General features: G+C 60.1%; 1 protein-coding gene across 3 annotated transcripts in view; it reads left to right on the top strand.

The window, feature by feature from the left end:
• Window positions 1–22768, top strand: part of LOC148149074 (netrin-G1-like) — a 170471-nt gene that overhangs the window by 104886 nt on the left and 42817 nt on the right. For all 3 annotated transcript variants that reach the window (XM_087990337.1, XM_087990338.1, XM_087990336.1), the window contains 2 exons: window positions 12955–13598; window positions 16182–16354. In XM_087990337.1, the coding sequence (XP_087846463.1) occupies window positions 12955–13598; window positions 16182–16354 (817 nt within the window). The remainder of the gene's footprint in view (window positions 1–12954; window positions 13599–16181; window positions 16355–22768) is intronic.

Below are 22768 nucleotides of genomic sequence, written 5' to 3' on the forward strand. Positions count from 1 at the left end.
AGGGGTGTAGGGGCTGGAGGGGGTGACAGAGATACGGAGGGGGTGTAGGGGCTGGAGGGGGTTACAGAGATAGGGAGGGGGTGTAGGGGCTGGAGGGGGTTACAGAGATAGGGAGGGGGTGTAGGGGCTGGAGGGGGTGACAGAGATAGGGAGGGGTGTAGGTGCTGGAGGAGGTGACAATGATAGGGAGGGGGTATAGGATATGGAGGGGGTTACAGAGATAGGGAGGGAGTGTAGGGGCTGGAGGGGGTGACAGAGATACGGAGGGGGTGTAGGGGCTGGTGGGGGTTACAGAGATACGGAGGGGGTGTAGGGGCTGGAGGGGGTTACAGAGATACGGAGGGGGTGTAGGGGCTGGAGGGGGTTACAGAGATAGGGAGGGGTGTAGGGGCTGGAGGGAGTTACAGAGATAGGGAGGGGTGTAGGGGTTGGAGGGGGTTACAGAGATAGGGAGGGGGTGTAGGGGCGGGAGGGGGTGTAGGGGGTTACAGAGATAGGGAGGGGGTGTAGGGGCTGGAGTGGGTGACAGAGATAGGGAGGGGGTGTAGAGGCTGGAGGGGGTGACAGTGATAGGGAGGGGGTGCAGGGGGTTACAGAGATAGGGAGGGGGTGTAGGGGCTGGAGGGGGTTACAGAGATAGGGAGGGGTGTAGGGGCTGGAGGCGGTTACAGATATAGGGAGGGGGTGTAGGGGCTGGAGGGGGTGACAGAGATAGGGAGAGGGTGTAGGGGGTTACAGAGATGGGGGGAGTGTAGGGTCTGGAGGGGGTTACAGAGATAGGGAGGGGGTGTAGGGTCTGGAGGGGCTTACAGAGATAGGGAGGGTGTGTAGGGGGTTACAAAGATAGGGATGGGGTGTAGAGGCTGGAGGGGGTGACAGAGATAGGGAGGGGGTGTAGGGGGTTACAGAGATAGGGAGGGGGTATAGGGGCAGGAGGGGGTGTAGGGGGTTACAGAGATAGGGAGGAGGTGTAGGGGCTGGAGGGGGTTACAGAGATGGGGAGGGATGTAGAGGCTGGAGGGGGTTACAGAGATAGGGAGGCGGTGTACGGGCTGTAGGGGGTGACAGAGATAGGGAGGGGGTGTAGGGGGTTACAGAGATAGGGAGGGGGTGTAGGGGGTTACTGAGATAGGGAGGGGGTATAGGGGCGGGAGGGGGTGTAGGGGGTTACAGAGATAGGGAGGAGGTGTAGGGGCTGGAGGGGGTTACAGAGATGGGGAGGGATGTAGAGGCTGGAGGGGGTTACAGAGATAGGGAGGGGGTGCAGAGGCTGGAGTATGTTACAGAGATAGGGAGGGGGTGTAGGGGCTGGAGGGGTTTACAGAGATAGGGAGGGGGTGTAGGGGCTGGAGAGGGTTACAGAAATAGGGAGGGGGTGTAGGGGCTGGAGTGGGTTACAGAGATAGTGAGGGGGTGTAGGGGCGGTAGGGGGTTAAAGAGATAGGGTGTGGGTGTAGGAGCTGTCGGGGGTTTCAGAGATAGGGTGGGGGTGTAGAGGCTGGAGAGGGATACAGAGATAGGGAGGGGGTATTCGGGCTGGAGACAGTTACAGAGGTAGGGAGGGTGTGTTGGGGCTGTAGGGGGTTACAGAGGAGGGTGGGGGTGTAAGGGATGGAGGAGGTTACAGAGATAGGGAGGGGGTGTAGGGGCTGGAGGGGGTTACAGAGATAGGGTGGGGGTGTAGGGGCTGGAGGAGGTTACAGAGATAGGGAGGGGGCGTAGGGGCTGGTGGGGGTTTCAGAGAGAGGGAGGGGGTGTAGGGTCTGAAGGGGGTTACAGAGATAGGATGGGGGTGTAGGGGCTGGAAGGGGTTACACAGATAGGGAGTGGGTGTGGGGGCTGGAGGGCATTACAGTGATAGGGAGGGGGTGTAGGGGCCGGAGGATATTACAGAGATAGGGAGGAGGTGTAGGGGCGGAGGGGATTACAGAGATAATGAGGGGGGTATAGGGGTTGGAGGGGGTTACAGAGATAGGGAGGGGGTGTAGGGGCTGGAGGGGGTTACAGAGATAGGGAGGGGATGTAGGGGCTGGAGGAGCTTACAGAGATAGGGAGGGGGTGTAGGGGCTGGGGGGTTACAGAGATAGGGAGGGGGTGTAGGGGCTGGAGGGGGTTACAGAGATAGGGAGGGGATGTAGGGGCTGGAGGAGCTTACAGAGATAGGGAGGGGGTGTAGGGGCTGGGGGGGTTACAGAGATAGGGAGGGGGTGTAGGGGCTGGAGGTGGTTACTGAGATGGGGGGGTGTCGGGGCTAGAGAGGGTTACAGAGATAGGGAGGGGGTTTAGGTGCTGTAGGGGGTAACAGAGATAGGGAGGGAGTGTTGGGGCTGTAGGGGGGTTACAAAGATTGGGTGGGGGTCTAGGGAGTGGAGGAGGTTACAGAGATAGGGAGGGGGTGTAGGGACTGTAGGGCGTTACAGAGATAGGGAGGGGGTCTACAGTCTGGAGTATGTTACAGAGATAGTGAGGGGTGTAGGGGCTGGAGGAGCTTACAGAGATAGAGAGGGGGTGTAGGGGCTGGAGGTGGTTACTGAGATGGGGGTGTGTAGGGGCTGGAGGGGGTTACAGAGATAGGGAGGGGATGTAGGGGGTTACAGAGATAGGGAGGGGGTGTAGGAGCTGGAGGGGGTTACAGAGACAGGGAGGGAGTGTAGAGGCTGGAGACGGTTACAGAGATAGGGTGGGGGTTTAGATTAGATTAGATTACTTACAGTGTGGAAACAGGCCCTTCGGCCCAACAAGTCCACACCGACTCGCCGAAGCGTAACCCACCCATACCCCTACATTTACCCCTTACCTAACACTCTGGGCAATTTAGCATGGCCAATTCACCTGACCCGCACATCTTTGGACTGTGGGAGGAAACAGGAGCACCTGGAGGAAACCCACGCAGACACAGGGAGAACGTGCAAACTCCACACAGTCAGTCGCCTGAGGCAGGAATTGAACCCAGGTCTCTGACGCTGCGAAGCAGCAGTGCAAACCACTGTGCCACCATGCCACCCACTAAGGTTACAGAGATAGGGAGGGGTGTAGGGCCTAGAAAGCGTTAGAGAGATAGGGAGGGGGTGTAGGGGCTGGAGGGGGATACAGAGATAGGGAGGGGGTGTCGGGACTTACAGGGATAGGGAGGGGTTGGAGGGGTTTACAGAAATAGGGTTGGGGTGTAGGGGCTGTCGGGGGTTACAGAGATAGGGAGGGGTGTCGGGCCTATAAGAGGTTAGAGAGATAGAGGGGGTGTAGGTGTTGGAGGAGGTGACAGAAATAGGGAGGGGGTGTCGTTGCTGGAGGGGGTTACAGAGATAGGGAGGGGGTGTAGGGCCTAGAAGAGGTTAGAGAGGGGTGTAGGTGTTGGAGGAGGTGACAGAGATAGGGAGGGGATGATGGGGCTGAGGGGTTACAGAGATAGGGAGGGGTGTAGGGACTGGAGGGGGTTACAGAGAAAGGGAGGGGGTGTAGGGGGTTACAGAGATAGGGAGGGAGTGTATGTGCTGTTTGGGGTTACAGAGATCTGGTGGGGGTCTAGGGGCTAGACCCTGGAGGAGGTTACAGAGATAGGGTGGGTTTGTAGGAGCTGGAGCCGGTTACAGAGACAGGGAGGGGATATAGGGCCTAGAAGGGGTTAGAGAGATAGAGTGGGGTGCAGGTGTTGGGGGAGGTTACAGAGATAGGGAGGGGGTGTAGGGGCTGGAGGGGGTTACAGAGATAGGGAGGGTGTGTAGGGACTGGAGGGGGTTACAGAGATAGGGTGGGGGTGTAGGGGGTTACAGAGATAGGGAGGGTGTGTAGGGACTGGAGGGGGTTACAGAGATAGGGAGGGGGTTTAGATTAGATTAGATTACTTACAGTGTGGAAACAGGCCCTTCGGCCCAACAAGTCCACACCGACCCGCCGAAGCGTAACCCACCCATACCCCTACATTTACCCCTTACCTAACACTACGGGCAATTTAGCATGGCCAATTCACCTGACCTGCACATCTTTGGACTGTGGGAGGAAACCGGAGCACCCGGAGGAAACCCACGCAGACACGGGGAGAACGTGCAAACTCCACACAGTCAGTCGCCTGAGTCGGGAATTGAACCCGGGTCTCTGACGCTGCGAGGCAGCAGTGCTAACCACTGTGCCACCGTGCCGCCCACTAAGGTTACAGAGATAGGGAGGGGTGTAGGGCCTAGAAAGCGTTAGAGAGATAGGGAGGGGGTGTAGGGGCTGGAGGGGGATACAGAGATAGGGTGGGGGTGTAGGGGCTGGAGGGGGTTACAGAGATAGGGTGGGGGTATAGGGGCTGGAGAGGGATACAGAGAAAGGGAGGGTGTGTAGGGACTGGAGAGGGATACAGAGAAAGGGAGGGTGTGTAGGGACTGGAGGGGGTTACAGAGAAAGGGAGGGGGTGTAGGGACTGGAGGGGGTTACAGAGATAGAGAGGGGATGTAGGGGCTGCAGGGGGTTACAGAGATAGGGTGGAGGTGTAGACGCTGTAGGGGTTTACAGAGATAGGGAGGGGGTGTAGGGGCTGGAAGGGCTTACAGAGATAGGGAGGGGGTGTAGGGGCTGTAGAAGGTTACAGGGATAGGGAGAAGGTGTAGAGGTTGGAGAAGGGTACAGCGATATGGAGCGTGTGTCGGGAGTTACAGAGATAGGGAGGGGGGTCTAGTGGCTGGAGGGGGTTATAGAGATAGGGAGGGGGGTGTAGTGGCTGGAGGAGGTGACAGTGATAGGGAGGGGGGGTAGGGGCTTTAGGGGGTTACAGAGATAGGGAGGGGGTGTAGGTGCTGGAGGTGTTTACAGGGATAGGGAGGGGGTGTAGGGGCTGGTGGAGGTTACAGAGATAGGGAGGGGGTGTCGGGGCTGGAGGAGGTTACAGAGATAGGGAGGGGGTGTAGGGGCTGCAGTGTGTCTTGCTCAGGGAGCAGAGTGGGTGAGGGGTGAGTGGGACTTGCTGAGGGTTCTGTACAAAGAGCAGAGTTTTGGAGGAGCTGACGTTTGTGGAGGGTTGTTCTGAGAGACTGAGCTGGAGAATATTGGAATGTGGAGGTGACCCAGACACAGATTGTTCCGAGGGGAATAATTCAGCAGAAATCGGGGGGAGAAATGTGTGAGAGTTCAGGATTGAGACTCAGAAACAGCTGGAGGGTTTGGTGAAGTGAGACAGTGAGAGAGTCTCTGGGTCTGCCCCCACTCTCCCAATGTGGGATCACATCCCATTCCCCGGAATAATTCCCTTTGAGATCCCTGACTGTTTAAACAACAACATTTTATTGAGCTGTCGGCTGTATCTCTGGGACACGGGACTGATCGTTCTATCCAGGGGCAGAGTGATTGAGGGGCTCTTCAGATCTGGAGTGTTGGAGAATTCATTCAGAATTTACACAGCCTCATGATGCTGTCAGGAATGTTCACTTGATTCAATTTACACAGGCACTTCAGAATAATCTGTTCCAATGTGCAGCTTTACCTAATGCCTCCAGTCGATGCTGGGACAATTGTCGATTCATTCATCTCTATTATCTCTGTTTATTGCCGCCCTCTCCACCTTTATCACTGACATTGGTTTTATTGATTACTGCAACAGCCTTTAGACAGAGTCAGCTTGAACAGGGGAGCTCGGATCACCTCCAAAAGGAGTCTGGCTGATTCCCTGTTGCTGATGTTGGGGACAGCAGTGTATTATATCCTCAGGATGTCTCGGTCTGTGCCTGAACAGCTCTGAATCCATCGTGTGCACAGAGGTACCATTGTCTGGATTAGTGGTGCTGGAAGAGCACAGCAGTTCAGGCAGCATCCAAGGAGCTTTGAAATCGACATTTCGGGCAAAAGCCCTTCATCAGGAATAAAGGCAGAGAGCCTGAAGCGTGGAGAGATAAGCTAGAGGAGGGTGGGGGTGGGGAGAAAGTAGCATAGAGTACAATAGGTGAGTGGGGGAGGGGATGAAGGTGATAGGTCAGGGAGGAGGGTGGAGTGGATAGGTGGAAAAGGAGATAGGCAGGTAGGACAAGTCCGGACAAGTCATGGGGACAGTGCTGAGCTGGAAGTTTGGAACGAGGGTGAGGTGGGGGAAGGGGAAATGAGGAAGCTGTTGAAGTCCACATTGATGCCCTGGGGTTGAAGTGTTCCGAGGGGGAAGATGAGGCGTTCTTCCTCCAGGCGTCTGGTGGTGAGGGAGCGGCGGTGGAGGAGGCCCAGGACCTCCATGTCCTCGGCAGAGTGGGAGGGGGAGTTGAAATGTTGACCACGGGGCGGTTTGGTTGATTGGTGCGGGTGTCCCGGAGATGTTCCCTAAAGCGCTCTGCTAGGAGGCGCCCAGTCTCCCCGATGTAGAGGAGACCACATCGGGAGCAACGGATACAATAAATGATATTAGTGGATGTGCAGGTAAAACTTTGATGGATGTGGAAGGCTCCTTTAGGGCCTTGGATGGAGGTGAGGGAGGAGGTGTGGGTGTAGGTTTTACAGTTCCTGCGGTGGCAGGGGAAGGTGCCAGGATGGGAGGGTGGGTCGTAGGGGGGACGTGGACCTGACCAGGTAGTCACGGAGGGAACGGTCTTTGCGGAAGGCAGAGACGGGTGGGGAGGGAAATATATCCCTGGTGGTGGGGTCTGTTTGGAGGTGGCGGAAATGTCGGTGGATGATTTGGTTTATGTGAAGGTTGGTAGGGTGGAAGGTGAGCACCAGGGGCGTTCTGTCCTTGTTGCGGTTGGAGGGGTGGGGTCTGAGGGCGAAGGTGCGGGATGTGGACGAGATGCGTTGGAGGGCATCTTTAACCACGTGGGAAGGGAAATTGCGGTCTCTAAAGAAGGAGGCCATCTGGTGTGTTCTATGGTGGAACCGCTCCTCCTGGGAGCAGATACGGCGGAGGCGGAGTAATTGGGAATACGGGATGGCATTTTTGCAGGAGGTAGGGTGGGAAGAGGTGTAATCCAGGTAGCTGTGGGAGTCGGTGGGTTTGTAGAAAATGTCAGTGTCAAGTCGGTCGTCACTGATGGAGATGGAGAGGTCCAGGAAGGGGAGGGAGGTGTCAGAGATGGTCCAGGTAAATTTAAGGTCAGGGTGGAATGTGTTGGTGAAGTTGATGAGGTGGCGCCAATGCAGTCATCAATGTAGCGGAGGAAGAGGTGGGGAGTGGTGCTGGTGTAATTACGGAAGATCAACTGCTCTACGTAGCCAACAAAGAGACAGGCATAGCTGGGGCCCATACGTGTGCCCATGGCTACCCCTTTGGTCTGGAGGAAGTGGGAGGATTCAAAGGAGAAATTGTTAAGGGTAAGGACCAGTTCGGCCAAACGAATGAGAGTGTCGGTGGAAGGGTACTGTTGGGGACGTCTGGAGAGGAAGAAACGGAGGGCTTGGAGGCCCTGGTCATGGCGGATGGAGGTGTAGAGGGATTGGATATCCAAGGTGAAGATGAGGCGTTGGGGACCGGGGAAACGGAAGTCTTGGAGGAGGTGGAGGGCGTGGGTGGTGTCTCGAACGTATGTGGGGAGTTTCTGGACTAGGGGGGGATAGGACAGTGTCAAGGTAGGTAGAGATGAGTTCAGTGGGGCAGGAGCATGCTGAGACAATGGGTCGGCCAGGGTGGTCAGGCTTGTGGATCTTGGGAAGGAGGTAGAACCGGGCAGTGCGGGGTTCCCGGACTATGAGGTTGGAAGCTGTGGGTGGGAGATCTCCTGAGGTAATGAGGTTCTGTATGGTCTGGGAGATGATGGTTTGGTGATGGGGGGTGGGGTCATGGTCGAGGGGGCAGTAGGAAGAGGTGTCCTCGAGTTGGCGTCTGGCTTCAGCAATGTAGAGGTCAGTGCGCCAGACTACCACTGTGCCCCCTTTATCCGCTGGCTTGATGGTGATGTTGGGATTGGAGCAGAGGGATTGGAGGGCTGCGTGTTGTGGGGGTGAGAGGTTGGAGTGGGGGAGGGGGGTCGACAGGTTGAGGCGGTTAATGTCCCGGCGGCAGTTGGAAATGAAGAGGCCAGCTCGGGGTGTCGAGGTGGATGCAGTGTGTTGGAGGTGGGTGAAGGGGTCCTCGGAAGGTAGGCGGGAATCCTGATTGTGAAAGTAAGCTCGGAGGCGGAGGCGACGGGAGAGTTATTCGACGTCACGGTGTGTATTAAATTCATTGATGCGTGGACGGAGGGGAACGAAGTTGAGTCCTTTGCTGAGGACTGATCGTTCGTCCTCAGTGAGGGGGAGGTCTGGAGGGATGGTGAAAACTCGGCAGGACTGGGAGCTGGGATCTGGTGTGGGTGTAGAGCTGGGAGTGGGGTCGGAGTCAGTACCTGGAGTGGGTGTGATGGTGGGGGCAATGGGGGTGGAGGCATGAGCAGGGGTAGTGTTCCCCTTGGGGTTCTGGGGGGCGGGGATGGTGACAGTGGGGTCTGTGGGGGGCGTGTCAGCAGAATGCAGGTGAGTGGCGCTGGTGGGGTCGGAAGTGGTGGCAGACACGGCAGTAGGGGTGTCGGAAGTCATTGAGTGTGTGGCATCAGCGATGATGTGAAGGCCGGTAGTGATGTCACGTGTGATGCATGAGCAATTGTGAGGGGCGGAAGTGGTTGTGGGAATGGCCATGATGGGGGCGGAAGTGACGTCATCAATCAGCGTGGGGATGGCAGCTGCACCAGCCGCATGGCTAATGGCATCCAAATAGTTCCAGAGGTTGGGGAATCTTCTGGAATGTTTGAGGAGCGCTGGTTATGGAGGCGGGGTAGATAAAAGTTTGTTGTACTTACAGTTTTTGATGTTTGAGATGGAGTTGAAATACTGTTTGTTGAGAGTATGAATTCTCCTGAGGATGTAGTACAGAGTGGGTCCTTTACAATTCTGAGAGAGTGTGGCCCTCAGCTGAGGCAGGGCAGACTGTAGAGAGGTTAGGTGCCGGCGCATTGCTGCGAGTGTGGAGCGGAGGATCTTGGCTGCAAACCATTGATCCAGGTTGCAATAGGAAAGAGGTTCTGCTGAGAGAACACAGCAGCTTGGGGCTGAATGACAAAGCAGAATCAGAAAGGTAATGATCTCCAGATGAACCAAGTCCAGGCAGTGGGTCGTGGATGGGGTCAGCTCTGCCCACTGCCTGCCATTCTTCCACGGTTATGTCCGAGCCCGGGTGACCTTGGAGGGGGAGCACGTGGTGTCCATCAGTGCCCTTGATGCCTTTCGAGAGAGTTGGGCACCGTGGGGATACAGTGCTTTATCTCCCCCTCTAACTCCATTCAGATGTAGCTCCCTCCCCCTCAGCATTTCCCGTTAATTGAGGGTTTATGACCAATTGGCACAGAGCCAACAAGATGAAAGAGGTAAACGTGTGACTCAATGATTGGTGTGGGAGATAGCGGTTTGAATTCGGGGAGATTGGCGTCGGTACTGGGGAAGGAGGGGGCTGTCCTGATGGGATGGGTTTCACCTGGATCAGGCTGAGAGCAGAGTCCTGGTGAATGCTATAACTAGGGCGATGGATAGGGCTTTTAACTGAATAGTGGGTGGGTGTGGGGGACGGAGGTGATCAGTGGTGTGGAAAATAATGGAAAGAGCAATAGGAGGGCGAGGGGGGATGGGCACAGCAAAGGTTCGAGTTTCCAGAACAAGTCATAGGACAGAGAGAATGGAGAGGGCCAAGTACCTAACTTCAGGCACAGCAGATAAAGGGGACAACTATGAGAATGGGGTCAGTCAATACAGGACTGAGGGTGTTGTACTTAAATATACGCAGTGTACAAAACAAGGTCAATACATTATACTGGGAGGCAGAGAGTGGGGAAGTGATGTTGTAAGGATTGAAAAGGCAAGTATTTTTGAAAGAATGAAACCTGTAAAAGTTAATGTTCAGAGAAGTATGGGTGGGTTCATGAAGCGTATCAAAAAGCTGGATCCATTCTTGGGATCAGGGTCCAGCCATCCAGAGTGAGATAAGGAACAACTCCTTCCCTCAGAGTGTTGTTAATGAGTGGAAAGCCCTCACAGAGAGTTCAGCAAGTTCCATTGTTACATCGATGTCAGTCTGGGATGTCATGGATCCAGTTTTTTGATACGCTCCCATTGGACACAGTCTCTTCGTACCGAACCAATCAACTGCTGCAGAATCTTGTACCTTTCAATGAGATCCCCTCTCGGTCTGGGATACAGCCTCTCAAGTCTGATACAGCACACTTGAGAGGCTGACCCTAGAACTCTTTGGGAAACCAGAGAAGTGATTGCTGGGCCCCTTGCTGAGATATTTGTGTCATCGATAGTCCCACAGGTGAGGTGCAGGAAGAATGGAGATTGGCAAACGTAGTGCCACTGTTGAAGAAGGGTGGTAAGGACAAGCCAGGGAACTATAGGCCGGTGAGCCTGACGTTGGTGGTGGGCAAGTTGTTGGAGGGAATCCTGAGGGACAGGATGTAGATGTATTTGGAAAGACAAGGACTGATTAGGGATAGTCAACATGGCTTTGTGCGTGGGAAATCATGCCTCACAAATTTATTTGAGTTTTTTGAAGAAGTAACAAAGAGGATTGATGAGGGCAGAGCAGTAGATGTGAATTATATGGACTTCAGTAAGGCATTCAACAAGGTTCCCCATGGGAGACTGATTAGCAAGGTTAGATCTCATGGAATACAGGGAGAACTAGCCATTTGGATACAGAACTGGCTCAAAGGTAGAAGACAGAGGGTGGTGATGGAGGGTTGTTTTTCAGACTGGAGGCCTGTGACCAGTGGAGTGCCACAAGGATCGGTGCTGGGCCCTCTACTTTTTCTCATTTACATAAATGATTTGAATGCGAGCATAAGAGGTACAGTTAGTAAGTTTGCAGATGACACCAAAATTGCAGGTGTAGTGGACAGTGAAGAGGGTTACCTCAGATTACGACAGGATCTGGACCAGATGGGCCAATGGCTGAGGAGTGGCAGATGGAGTTTAATTCAGATAAATGTGAGGTGCTGCATTTTGGGAAAGCAAATCTTAGCAGGACTTATACACTTAATGGTAAGGTCCTAGGGAGTGTTGCTGAACAAAGAGACCTTGGAGTGCAGGTTCATAGCTCCTTGAAAGTGGAGTTGCAGGTCGATAGGATAATGAAGGCAGCGTTTGGTATGCTTTCCTTTATTGGTCACAGTATTGAGTACAGGAATTGGGAGGTCATGTTGCAGCTGTACAGGACATTGGTTAGGCCACCGTTGGAATATTGTGTGCAATTCTGGTCTCCTTCCTATCAGAAAGATGTTGTGAAACTTGAAAGGGATCAGAAAGGTTTTACAAGGATGTTGCCAGGGTTGGTGGATCTGAGCTACAGGGAGAGGCTGAACAGGCTGGGGCTGTTTTCCCTGGAGTGTCAGAGGCTGAAGGGTGACCTTATAGAGGTTTACAAAATGATGAGGGGCATGGATAGGGTAAAGAGATAAAGTATTTTCCCTGGGGTCAGGGAGTCCAGAACTAGAGGGCATAGGTTTAGGGTGAGAGGGGAAAGATATAAAAGAGACCGAAGGGGCAACGTTTTCATGCAGAGGGTTGTACGTTATGGAATGAGCTGCCAGAGGATGTGGTGGAGGCTGGTACAATTACAACATTCAAGAGGCATTTGAATGGGTATATGAATAGGAAGGGTTTGGAGGGATATGGGCCGGGTGCTGGCAGGTGGGACTAGATTGGGTTGGGATATCTGGTCGGCATGGACAGAAGGGTCTGTTTCCGTGCTGTACATCTCTATGACGCGCTGAATGGTCTCCTTATGTTCCTGTTTCTGATGTTTTTGTTGTGATGGATACAGGGACACAGTTCCAGTGAGGACAAAATGAGATCGTACATCTCCTTTCCCAATCCTGTGCTGTTTTATAATTCCTGTGTGTAAATATTTTATGGTGTGAGACTATGTTTAGTCAGAGAGCTGCCATCAATCATTAGCACCAGCAGCAAAGTCATTCTGCAGCTGTCTAACTGTCCACTCCACGCTGCAACCTGATTAAACACACACACACATTCATTTCGCTTTTAACCAGAGAGCATTACAGGGAATGAATATTCCTGTAATCAAAAAGTTTGGAGAGGGAGCTTTCCTCAGAGTCAGACCCCGTGCTGTCCTAGTCCCTGGGAGTGTTTGATGTGGGTGTACAGTGTAGAGGAAGCTTTCCTCAGTGTCAGACCCCGTGCTGTCCCAGTCCCTGGGAGTGTTTGATGGGGGTGTACAGTGTAGAGGGAGCTTTCCTCAGTGTCAGACCCCCTGCTGTCCCAGTCCCTGGGAGTGTTTGATGGGGGGTGTACAATGTAGAGAGAGCTTTCCTCAGTGTGGGACCCCGTGCTGTCCCAGTCCCTGGGAGTGTTTGATGGGGGTGTACAATGTAGAGGGAGCTTTCCCCATTGTCTGACCCTGTGCTGTCCCAGTCCCTGGGAGTGTTTGATGGGGGTGTACAGTGTAGAGGGAGCTTTCCCCAGTGTGGGACCCTGTGCTGTCCCAGTCCCTGGGAGTGTTTGATGGGGGTGTACAGTGTAGAGGGAGCTTTCCCCAGTGTCCGACCCCATGCTGTCCCAGTCCCTGGGAGTGTTTGATGGGGGGTGTACAATGTAGAGAGAGCTTTCCTCAGTGTGGGACCCCGTACTGTCCCAGTCCCTGGGAGTGTTTGATGGGGGTGTACAGTGTAGAGGGAGCTTTCCCCAGTGTCTGACCCCGTGCTGTCCCAGTCCCTGGGAGTGTTTGATGGGGGTGTACAGTGTAGAGGGAGCTTTCCCCAGTGTCTGACCCCGTGCTGTCCCAGTCCCTGGGAGTGTTTGATGGGGGTGTACAGTGTAGAGGGAGCTTTCCTCAGTGTCCGACCCCGTGCTGTCCCAGTCCCTGGGAGTGTTTGATGGGGGTGTACAATGTAGAGGGAGCTTTCCTCAGTGTCCGACCCCGTGCTGTCCCAGTCCCTGGGAGTGTTTGATGGGGGTGTACAATGTAGAGGGAGCTTTCCTCAGTGTCTGACCCTTCTCCTGCTCTGTTTCTGTTTCTAGGAGAACCCGTACATGTGCAATAATGAGTGTGATGCCCGTACGCCTGAGCTTGCCCACCCGCCCGAGCTGATGGTGGACGATGAGGGCCGGGTGCCCAACACCTTTTGGCAAAGTGTCTCGTGGAGGCAGTTCCCGGAGCCTCTGGTGGTCAATCTCACCCTGTCCTGGGGTAAGAGCATCGAGCTGACCGAGGACATTGTCATCACCTTTGAATCGGGCCGGCCAGAGCAGATGGTGCTGGAGAAATCTCTCGATCACGGCCACACGTGGCAGCCCTATCAGTTCTATGCTGTCGACTGCCTCAACTCCTTTGGCATGGAGTCACGGAGAGCCCAGGATCTCACCGCTGCCTCCGTCCTGGACATTATCTGCACCGAGGAGTATTCCAGGGGCTACGTGTGGAAGCTGGAGAAGACGGTGCGTTTCGAGATCCAAGTGCGGTTCGCCCTGTTCGGGGGACCCCGGCTCAGCGATATGGCCTCCTTGTACAGCCGCCTGGACACTACCAAGGAGCTGAGGGACTTCTTCACCGTGACTGACCTGAGGCTGCGCCTCCTCCGGCCTGCCACTGGCCCCACCAGCGTCGACCCCCTGAACCTCTCCAAATACTTCTATGCCATCTCCAACCTGGACATCCGGGGCAGGTGAGAGCTTTCCAACTCCCCACCGTGGGGTTCCTGAGGCTAGGGCCCAGCCCCAGGGGGCACTGCGTCAGGGCTGGGGGCAGCCCCTGGGGGTGGGGGCAACCCCTGGGGGGGGGAATCACCTGGGGGGGAACACCTGGGGGTGGGAGGGGCGGCCCCTGGGAGGGGAACACCTGGGGGGAAACACATGGGGGGGGAACACCTAGGGGGAGGCGACCCCTGGGGGGGGAACACCTGGGGGTGGGGGGGGCGGCCCCTGGGGGGGAACACCTGGGGGGAAACACCTGGGGGTGGGGAGGGTGACCCCTGGGAGAGGGGAACACCTGGGGGGGGGGAACACCTGGGGGGGAAACACCTGGGGGTGGGGGGGGGTGACCCCTGGGGGGGAACACCTGTGGGTGGGGGGGGCGGCCCCTGGGGGGGAACACCTGTGGGTGGGGGGGGCGGCCCCTGGGGGGGAACACCTGGGGGTGGGGGGGCGGCCCCTGGGGGGGAACACCTGGGGGTGGGGGGGCGGCCCCTGGGGGCCATTGGGATCATGATCATGTGGACATTGGGGTCACCATCTGGGGGACACTCCGGATTAACACTGTCCCACATTAACATGTGGAGGCTGTTTGACCCTGGAACATGTGGACCCCGCTCTCTGGGAATAAACCACAGGGTAACCTTCTGCTGGGTAACCTCTGGAAGGAATCCTATAGGTTAACTTTGGGCACATGACATTATCAAAACCCAACACACTCAGTCACTCTGGGAAACCTGGTGGGAATTGTCCGGGGGTAACATCCTCGGGAATAATCTCCCAGGGGCAACATCTGGAGGGTGCTGGGTGATTGGACATCGGGAATCCTGCTCTCAGGGTTCACATCTGGTTTAACAGGGATGGATTGTGATGCCTCCCGCAGTCGGTCAGCACTGCCCTGTGTCCCTGTGCTAACTTCCCTGAAGGAGTATGCCCACAGCCTTGGCACTGGGGCACATTCCCCTGGGCCTGCTCTGAGGCTCCTGCTGACTGGCTCAGTCCAACCAATCAGGCAGCAGAATCTGATCCTGTGCTCACCTCACAGCCAATCCCCAGCCTCGCCAGAGAATTGAGCAGCACAGGCAAAGGCCAGTCAGCCCCTCAGTCTGTACTAGCTCAGTGAAAGCTTTGTTCAGTTGATCCCACTCCCTGCTCATTCCCCATCGCCCCGTTCTCCCCTTTTCAATCGGATTCTGGCTGGTCCCTGATCCTGGAAACAGTTTGTTCCTGTTTAATCTGGGAAAGCTGTTGCTGATGTCGTGAACTATTCTGACAGTGTGTTGAATATTCAGAACAGTGAGTCCCTTATCCCACCATCCCACAGTCTCCAGGGCCTTTAACCATTAACTCATTATTCCAGAGTCAGCTTCTGGGAGACTCACTCCAAGTTTTCGTGCTGGAGAATCTTCAAACACTAATTAGAGAACAGCAGCAGTAAAATGTTGATGCTGCCCTTCCCCTGTCTCCAAGGAGCTGTCTGCGTTTTGCTTAGTTTAGTAAAATATCCCCAGAAATGCCAATTTGCAAAATGTACAAGGGACAATCTGCAGATTTGGAAGCTTTGTGCTGAGTTACAGGCCGACTGGATGTTATCAGCACAGATTCACTGAGGAAACTGTTCACACACTGAAACACTTGGGGCCTCACACAATCACATCAATTAAACAATCCCAATTTGCATTTCCATAGCACCTTCCACACAGTGAAATGTCTCAGGGTGTTACACAGGAGAGGAACTCAAACACAGTAGGAGACATTGGGAAGGAGGGGAATGTTCAGTCACGGGGGGGGGGCAGGGGGGCGTGTGGGGATGGATGGGACTTCACTGCTCACTGGGAGGTTGGTCTGGATCAGACTCTCTGAATCTCCCAAAGGTCATTGAGAGTGAAGTTCTCTCTCAGTATTGGCTGTCCTGCCTTCAGCTGCCTGAACCCTGAGCTCTCCAACTCCCCCACTACCCCTCCCTGTCTCGCCATCTCGCTCCCCCAACATTGACACCCTCCATAAACCACTCTCTTTGGCCTGGGGTCCAGTCCCTCCCTCAATATCTCCCCACCCCCGTCGAGGCTCAGTGTCAAATTCAGTTTCATAATCACTTCCGGGAATCACCGCGGGATTGTTTCCTCTGTTAATGGTGCTACGTAAATGTACAAGCTTCCTTTCAGAGCAGCAAGAAACTACAACAACAACAACAACAACTGGTATTTCCATGGCCTCCTGAGGACTTCAGTGTGTTTGAACAAAATTGCAAAGTGACAGGACAACTGGAGATTGTGTCGGGTGCTATATAAATGCAGGGAGTTTCTCTGTGGAGCGAGGGGGCAGTTGAGCTGATGATGATGCTCACCCCTGCCCCACAGTTGTTGTTGTTGTTGAGGTTCTGATGATGAATGAGTAGACGGACAATGAGCAACAGGCCTGTCTGTTGCTGTGAATGTGAGTGAGTGAGGAGCCCGGTGTTGTTGTTGGCAGAGACACAGACAGCCTCTACACAGAGTGTTTTCCTGAACGGAGTGAGTGACCGTGTTCCGAAGCAGCTTGTCCTTGTCTGTCCCCAGGTGTAGGTGCCATCTTCACGCCAACAACTGTATCCTGGAGAATGGGAGGCTGAGCTGTCAGTGTGAGCACAACACCACGGGCCAGGACTGTGGCAGCTGCAACGACGGTTTCCATGGGCGGCCTTGGACTGCAGGCTCCTACCTCCCAATCCCCAAAGGCACGGCCAATGTCTGTGAGTAACAGCCACTTCGGGCGGTCACACCCGCTCCCTCCGAGCTCCCTCCGCACTCCCTCCGCACTCCGTCCGCGCTCCCTCCGCCCTCCCTCCGCGCTCCCTCCGCCCTCCCTCCGCCCTCCCTCCGTCCTCCCTCCGCACTCCCTCCGCCCTCCCTCCGCGCTCCCTCCGCGCTCCCTCCGCCCTCCCTCCGCGCTCCCTCCGCCCTCCCTCCGCCCTCCCTCCGTCCTCCCTCCGCACTCCCTCCGCCCTCCCTCCGCGCTCCCTCCGCACTCCCTCCGCACTCCCTCCGCACTCCCTCCGCACTCCCTCCGCACTCCCTCCGCGCTCCCTCCGCGCTCCCTCCGCACTCCCCTGCTCCCTCCGCACTCCCTCCGCACTCCCTCCGCCCTCCCTCCGCACTCCCTCTGCGCTCCCTCCGCCCTCCCTCCGCCCTCCCTCCGCACTCCCTCCGCGCTCCCTCCGCACTCCCTCTGCGCTCCCTCCGCCCTCCCTCCGCACTCCCTCCGCACTCCCTCCGCACTCCCCCGCTCCCTCCGCACTCCCTCCGCACTCCCTCCGCACACCCTCCGCGCTCCCTCCGCACTCCCTCCGCGCTCCCTCCGCGCTCCCTCCGCGCTCCCTCCGAGCTCCCTCCGCCCTCCCTCCGCCCTCCCTCCGCACTCCCTCCGCCCTCCCTCCGCGCTCCCTCCGCACTCCCTCCGCACTCCCTCCGCCCTCCCTCCGCGCTCCCTCCGCGCTCCCTCCGAGCTCCCTCCGCCCTCCCTCCGCGCTCCCTCCACACTCCCTCCGCCCTCCCTCCGCGCTCCCTCCGCCCTCCCTCCGCCCTCCCTCCGCGCTCCCTCCGCCCTCCCTCCGCACTCCCTCCGCACACCCTCCGCGCTCCCTCCGCGCTCCCTCCGCGCTCCCTCCGAGCTCCCTCCGAGCTCCCTCCGCGCTCCCTCCACACTCCCTCCGCCCTCCCTCCGCGCTCCCTCCGCCCTCCCTCCGCGCTCCCTCCGCGCTCCCTCCGCGCTCCCTCCGCCCTCCCTCCGCACTCCCTCCGCACTCCCTCCGCACTCCCTCCGCACTCCCTCCGCGCTCCCTCCGCGCTCCCTCCGCGCTCCCTCCGCCCTCCCTCCGCGCTCCCTCCGCCCTCCCTCCGCCCTCCCTCCGCGCTCCCTCCGCACTCCCTCCGCCCTCCCTCCCCGCTCCCTCCGCCCTCCCTCCGCCCTCCCTCCGCCCTCCCTCCGCGCTCCCTCCGCACTCCCTCCGCACTCCCTCCGCACTCCCTCCGCCCTCCCTCCGCGCTCCCTCCGCGCTCCCTCCGCGCTCCCTCCGCCCTCCCTCTGCACTCCCTCCGCGCTCCCTCCGCGCTCCCTCCGCGCTCCCTCCGCACTCCCCTGCTCCCTCCGCGCTCCCTCCGCGCTCCCTCCGCACTCCCCTGCTCCCTCCGCCCTCCCTCCGCACTCCCTCCGCGCTCCCTCCGCGCTCCCTCCGCGCTCCCTCCGCACTCCCTCCGCCCTCCCTCTGCACTCCCTCCGCGCTCCCTCCGCGCTCCCTCCGCCCTACCTCCGCGCTCCCTCCGCGCTCCCTCCGCGCTCCCTCCGCACTCCCTCCGCCCTCCCTCCGCCCTCCCTCCGCACTCCCTCGGCGCTCCCTCCGCGCTCCCTCTGCGCTCCCTCCGCCCTCCCTCCGCGCTCCCTCCGCGCTCCCTCCGCCCTCCCTCAGCCCTCCCTCTGCGCTCCCTCTGCGCTCCCTCCGCCCTCCCTCCGCGCTCCCTCCGCGCTCCCTCCGCCCTCCCTCCGCCCTCCCTCCGCCCTCCCTCCGCCCTCCCTCAGCCCAACCTCCGCCCTCCCTCCGCGCTCCCTCCGCCCTCCCTCCGCCCTCCCTCCGCCCTCCCTCCGCCCTCCCTCCGTGCTCCCTCCGCCCTCCCTCCGCCCTCCCTCTGCGCTCCCTCCGCGCTCCCTCCGCGCTCCCTCCGCGCTCCCTCCGCCCTCCCTCCGCCCTCCCTTAGCCCTACCTCCGCGCTCCCTCCGCCCTCCCTCCGCACTCCCTCCGCGCTCCCCCCTCCCTCCATCCGCACTCCCTCCGCACTCCCTCCGCGCTCCCCCGCTCCCTCCGCACTCCCTCCGCACTCCCTCCGCACTCCCTCCGCACTCCCTCCGCGCTCCCTCCGCCCTCCCTCCACACTCCCTCCGCGCTCCATCCGCCCTCCCTCCGCACTCCCTCCGCTCCCTCCGTGCTCCCCCGCTCCCTCCGCCCTCCCTCCGCGCTCCCTCCGCCCTCCCTCCGCACTCCCTCCGCTCCCTCCGCGCTCCCTCCGCTCCCTCCGCACTCCCTCCGCACTCCCTCCGCGCTCCCTCCGCGCTCCCTCCGAGCTCCCTCCGCCCTCCCTCCGCCCTCCCTCCGCGCTCCCTCCGCGCTCCCTCCGCACTCCCTCCGCACTCCCTCCGCACTCCCTCCGCGCTCCCTCCGCGCTCCCTCCGCACTCCCTCCGCGCTCCCTCCGCGCTCCCTCCGCGCTCCCTCCGCACTCCCTCCGCGCTCCCCCGCTCACTCCGCGCTCCCTCCGCGCTCCCTCCGCGCTCCCCCGCTCACTCCGCGCTCCCTCCGCGCTCCTCCGCTCCCTCCGCGCTCCCTCCGCGCTCCCCCGCTCCCTCCGCACTCCCTCCGCGCTCCCTCCGCGCTCCCTCCGCGCTCCCCCGCTCCCTCCGCACACCCTCCGCACTCCCTCCGCGCTCCCTCCGCGCTCCCCCGCTCCCTCCGCACACCCTCCGCACTCCCTCCGCACTCCCTCCGCTCCCTCCGCGCTCCCCCGCTCACTCCGCGCGCCCTCCGCGCTCCCTCCGCGCTCCCTCCGCGCTCCCTCCGCCCTCCCTCCGCACTCCCTCCGCCCTCCCTCCGCGCTCCCTCCGCCCTCCCTCCGCGCTCCCTCCGCGCTCCCTCCCCCGTCCCTCCGCACTCCCTCCGCCCTCCCTCCGCCCTCCCTGCGCTCCCTCCGCGCTCCCTCCGCACTCCCTCCGCCCTCCCTCCGCCCTCCCTCCGCGCTCCCTCCGCGCTCCCTCCGCGCTCCCTCCTCCCTCCCTCCGCCCTCCCTCCGCGCTCCCTCCGTGCTCCCTCCGCCCTCCCTCCGCCCTCCCTCCGCACTCCCTCCGCCCTCCCTCCGCGCTCCCTCCGCGCTCCCTCCCCCGTCCCTCCGCACTCCCTCCGCCCTCCCTCCGCCCTCCCTGCGCTCCCTCCGCGCTCCCTCCGCACTCCCTCCGCCCTCCCTCCGCCCTCCCTCCGCGCTCCCTCCGCGCTCCCTCCGCGCTCCCTCCGCGCTCCCTCCGCGCTCCCTCCTCCCTCCCTCCGCCCTCCCTCCCCGCTCCCTCCGCACTCCCTCCGCGCTCCCTCCGCGCTCCCCCGCTCCCTCCGCGCTCCCTCCGCTCCCTCCGCCCTCCCTGCGCTCCCTCCGCGCTCCCTCCGCCCTCCCTCCGCCCTCCCTCCGCCCTCCCTCCGCCCTCCCTGCGCTCCCTCCGCGCTCCCCCGCTCCCTCCGCACTCCCTCCGCGCTCCCTCCCCGCTCCCTCCGCACTCCCTCCGCGCTCCCTCCGCGCTCCCTCCGCGCTCCCTCCGCACTCCCTCCGCGCTCCCTCCGCGCTCCCTCCGCACTCCCTCCGCGCTCCCCCGCTCCCTCCGCGCTCCCTCCGCGCTCCCTCCGCACTCCCTCCGCGCTCCCCCGCTCCCTCCGCGCTCCCTCCGCACTCCCTCCGCGCTCCCTCCGCGCTCCCTCCGCACTCCCTCCGCGCTCCCCCGCTCCCTCCCCGCTCCCTCCGCACTCCCTCCGCGCTCCCTCCGCACTCCCTCCGCGCTCCCCCGCTCCCTCCGCACTCCCTCCGCACTCCCTCCGCGCTCCCTCCGCGCTCCCTCCGCGCTCCCTCCGCACTCCCTCCGCCCTCCCTCCGCCCACCCTCCGCCCTCCCTCCGCACTCCCCCGCTCCCTCCGCACTCCCTCTGCGCTCCCTCCCCCGCTCCCTCCGCACTCCCTCCGCGCTCCCTCCGCACTCCCCCGCTCCCTCCGCCCTCCCTCCGCACTCCCCCGCTCCCTCCGCACTCCCTCTGCACTCCCCCGCTCCCTCCGCCCTCCCTCCGCCCTCCCTCCGCACTCCCTCCGCGCTCCCTCCGCGCTCCCTCCGCCCTCCCTCCGCACTCCCTCCGCGCTCCCTCCGCGCTCCCTCCGCCCTCCCTCCGCGCTCCCTCCCCCCTCCCTCCGCCCTCCCTCCGCCCTCCCTCCGCCCTCCCTCCGCACTCCCTCCGCGCTCCCTCCGCGCTCCCTCCGCCCTCCCTCCGCCCTCCCTCCGCGCTCCCTCCCCCCTCCCTCCCCGCTCCCTCCCCGCTCCCTCCTCGCTCCCTCCCCCCTCCTTCCTCAGTCCCTCCCGGCTCCCTCCGCGCTCCCTCCGCGCTCCCTCCGCACTCCCTCCGCTCCCTCCCCCCTCCCTCCTCGCTCCCTCCCCGCTCCCTCCCCTCTCCCTCCCCCCTCCCTCCCCACTCCCTCCTCGCTCCCTCCCCGCTCCCTCCTCGCTCCCTCCTCGCTCCCTCCTCGTTCCCTCCCCTCTCCCTCCCCCCTCCCTCCCCACTCCCTCCCCCCTCCCTCCCCGCTCCCTCCTCGCTCCCTCCCCTCTCCCTCCCCCCTCCCTCCCCACTCCCTCCCCCCTCCCTCCCCTCTCCCTCCCCCCTCCCTCCCCTCTCCCTCCCCCCTCCCTCCCCACTCCCTCCCCCCTCCCTCCCCGCTCCCTCCTCGTTCCCTCCCCTCTCCCTCCCCCCTCCCTCCCCACTCCCTCCCCCCTCCCTCCCCGCTCCCTCCCTCCTCCCTCCTCACTCCCTCCGCCCTCCCTCCGCCCTCCCTCCCCCCTCCCTCCCTGCTCCCAGTAATTCCTCCGTTGCCAATTCCAGCCCAGTCACTGTTTCTTAATATGTCCCTGACCCACAGTGAGGCCTTCAGCGCGCACACACCCACACACACACACCCACACACATCCGCACACCCACACACACCTGCACACCCACACACACACACATGCACACACACACCCACACACACCTGCACACCCACACCCACACACACACACCCACGCACACACACACCTGCACACCCACAAACACACCCACTCACACTCACACACACACCCACACCCGCGCGCACAACACCCCCCCACACCCAGACACACCCACCCAGACACACATGCACCCGCACAGACATGCCCACCCCTGCACACACCCAGACACACCCACCCACACACCTACACACACCCCCACACCCGCACACCCCCACACCCAACCCACCCGCACACACATACACCTGCACACACACCCATCCACACAAACACACACCCCACACACACCCCCCACAAACACACACCCCCACACACACACCCCCGCACCCCCCCACACACACCCCCGCACACACACCCGCACACCCACACACACACTCACACACACACCCCCGCACACACACCCGCACACCCACACACACTCACACCCACACACTCTCACACACACATACCCAGACACATACACTCTCATACACACACATGCACACCCACACACACACACACAGACACGCTCCCCCCGAAACACACAGACACACAAACACACAAACACATACACAGACATACAGCCACCCACAGAAACACAAAAACACACAGAAACACAAACACACCCACAGACACACAAAGACACACAAAAACACACACAGACACACAAACACACACACAGACAAACGTTTCACAAATCTGACAGCACAGCGAGAGGCCATTCATCCCATCCATCCTGGACCACATCGAGTCAATTCAAGCCATTGGCCCCATTTTCCCCCACAGCCCCTCCCCTTTCCCCACAGCCGCTCCCCTTCCCCGACAGCCCCTCCCCATCCCCCACAGTCTCTCCCCATCCCCCACAGCCCCTCCCCTTCCCCATAGCCCCTCCCTTTGTCCACAGCCCCTCCCCTTCCCCGACAGCCCCTCCCTTTGTCCACAGCCCCTCCCCTTCCCCGACAGCCCCTCCCTTTGTCCACACCCCTCCCCATCCCCCACAGACTCCCCTCTTCTCCCACACCCCTCCACTTCCCCCACAGCCCCTACCCCTCCCTCTTCTCAGGGACTGAGATACATCCGTGAGGACGGAATCTGAACCTGATCCCAGGAACATGACCTGGAATTCTGGATTCATATCCGAGCGATAACACCATAACACCATGTCTTCCAAAGATTACATCGCAACACACTCACACTGATCACACTCACACTGGTCACACTCACACTGATCTCACACACACACTGACCACACTCAGTGATCACACTCTGACCACACTCAGTGATCTCACACTCACTCTGATCACACTCAGTAATCTCACACTGATCTCACTCAGTGATCTCACACTCACTCTGATCACA

This window comes from Chiloscyllium plagiosum, unplaced genomic scaffold (assembly GCF_037043375.1).
Source record: "Chiloscyllium plagiosum isolate Xiang-an unplaced genomic scaffold, Cpla_swu_hap1 HiC_scaffold_9, whole genome shotgun sequence".
Taxonomy (NCBI): Eukaryota; Metazoa; Chordata; class Chondrichthyes; order Orectolobiformes; family Hemiscylliidae; genus Chiloscyllium; species Chiloscyllium plagiosum.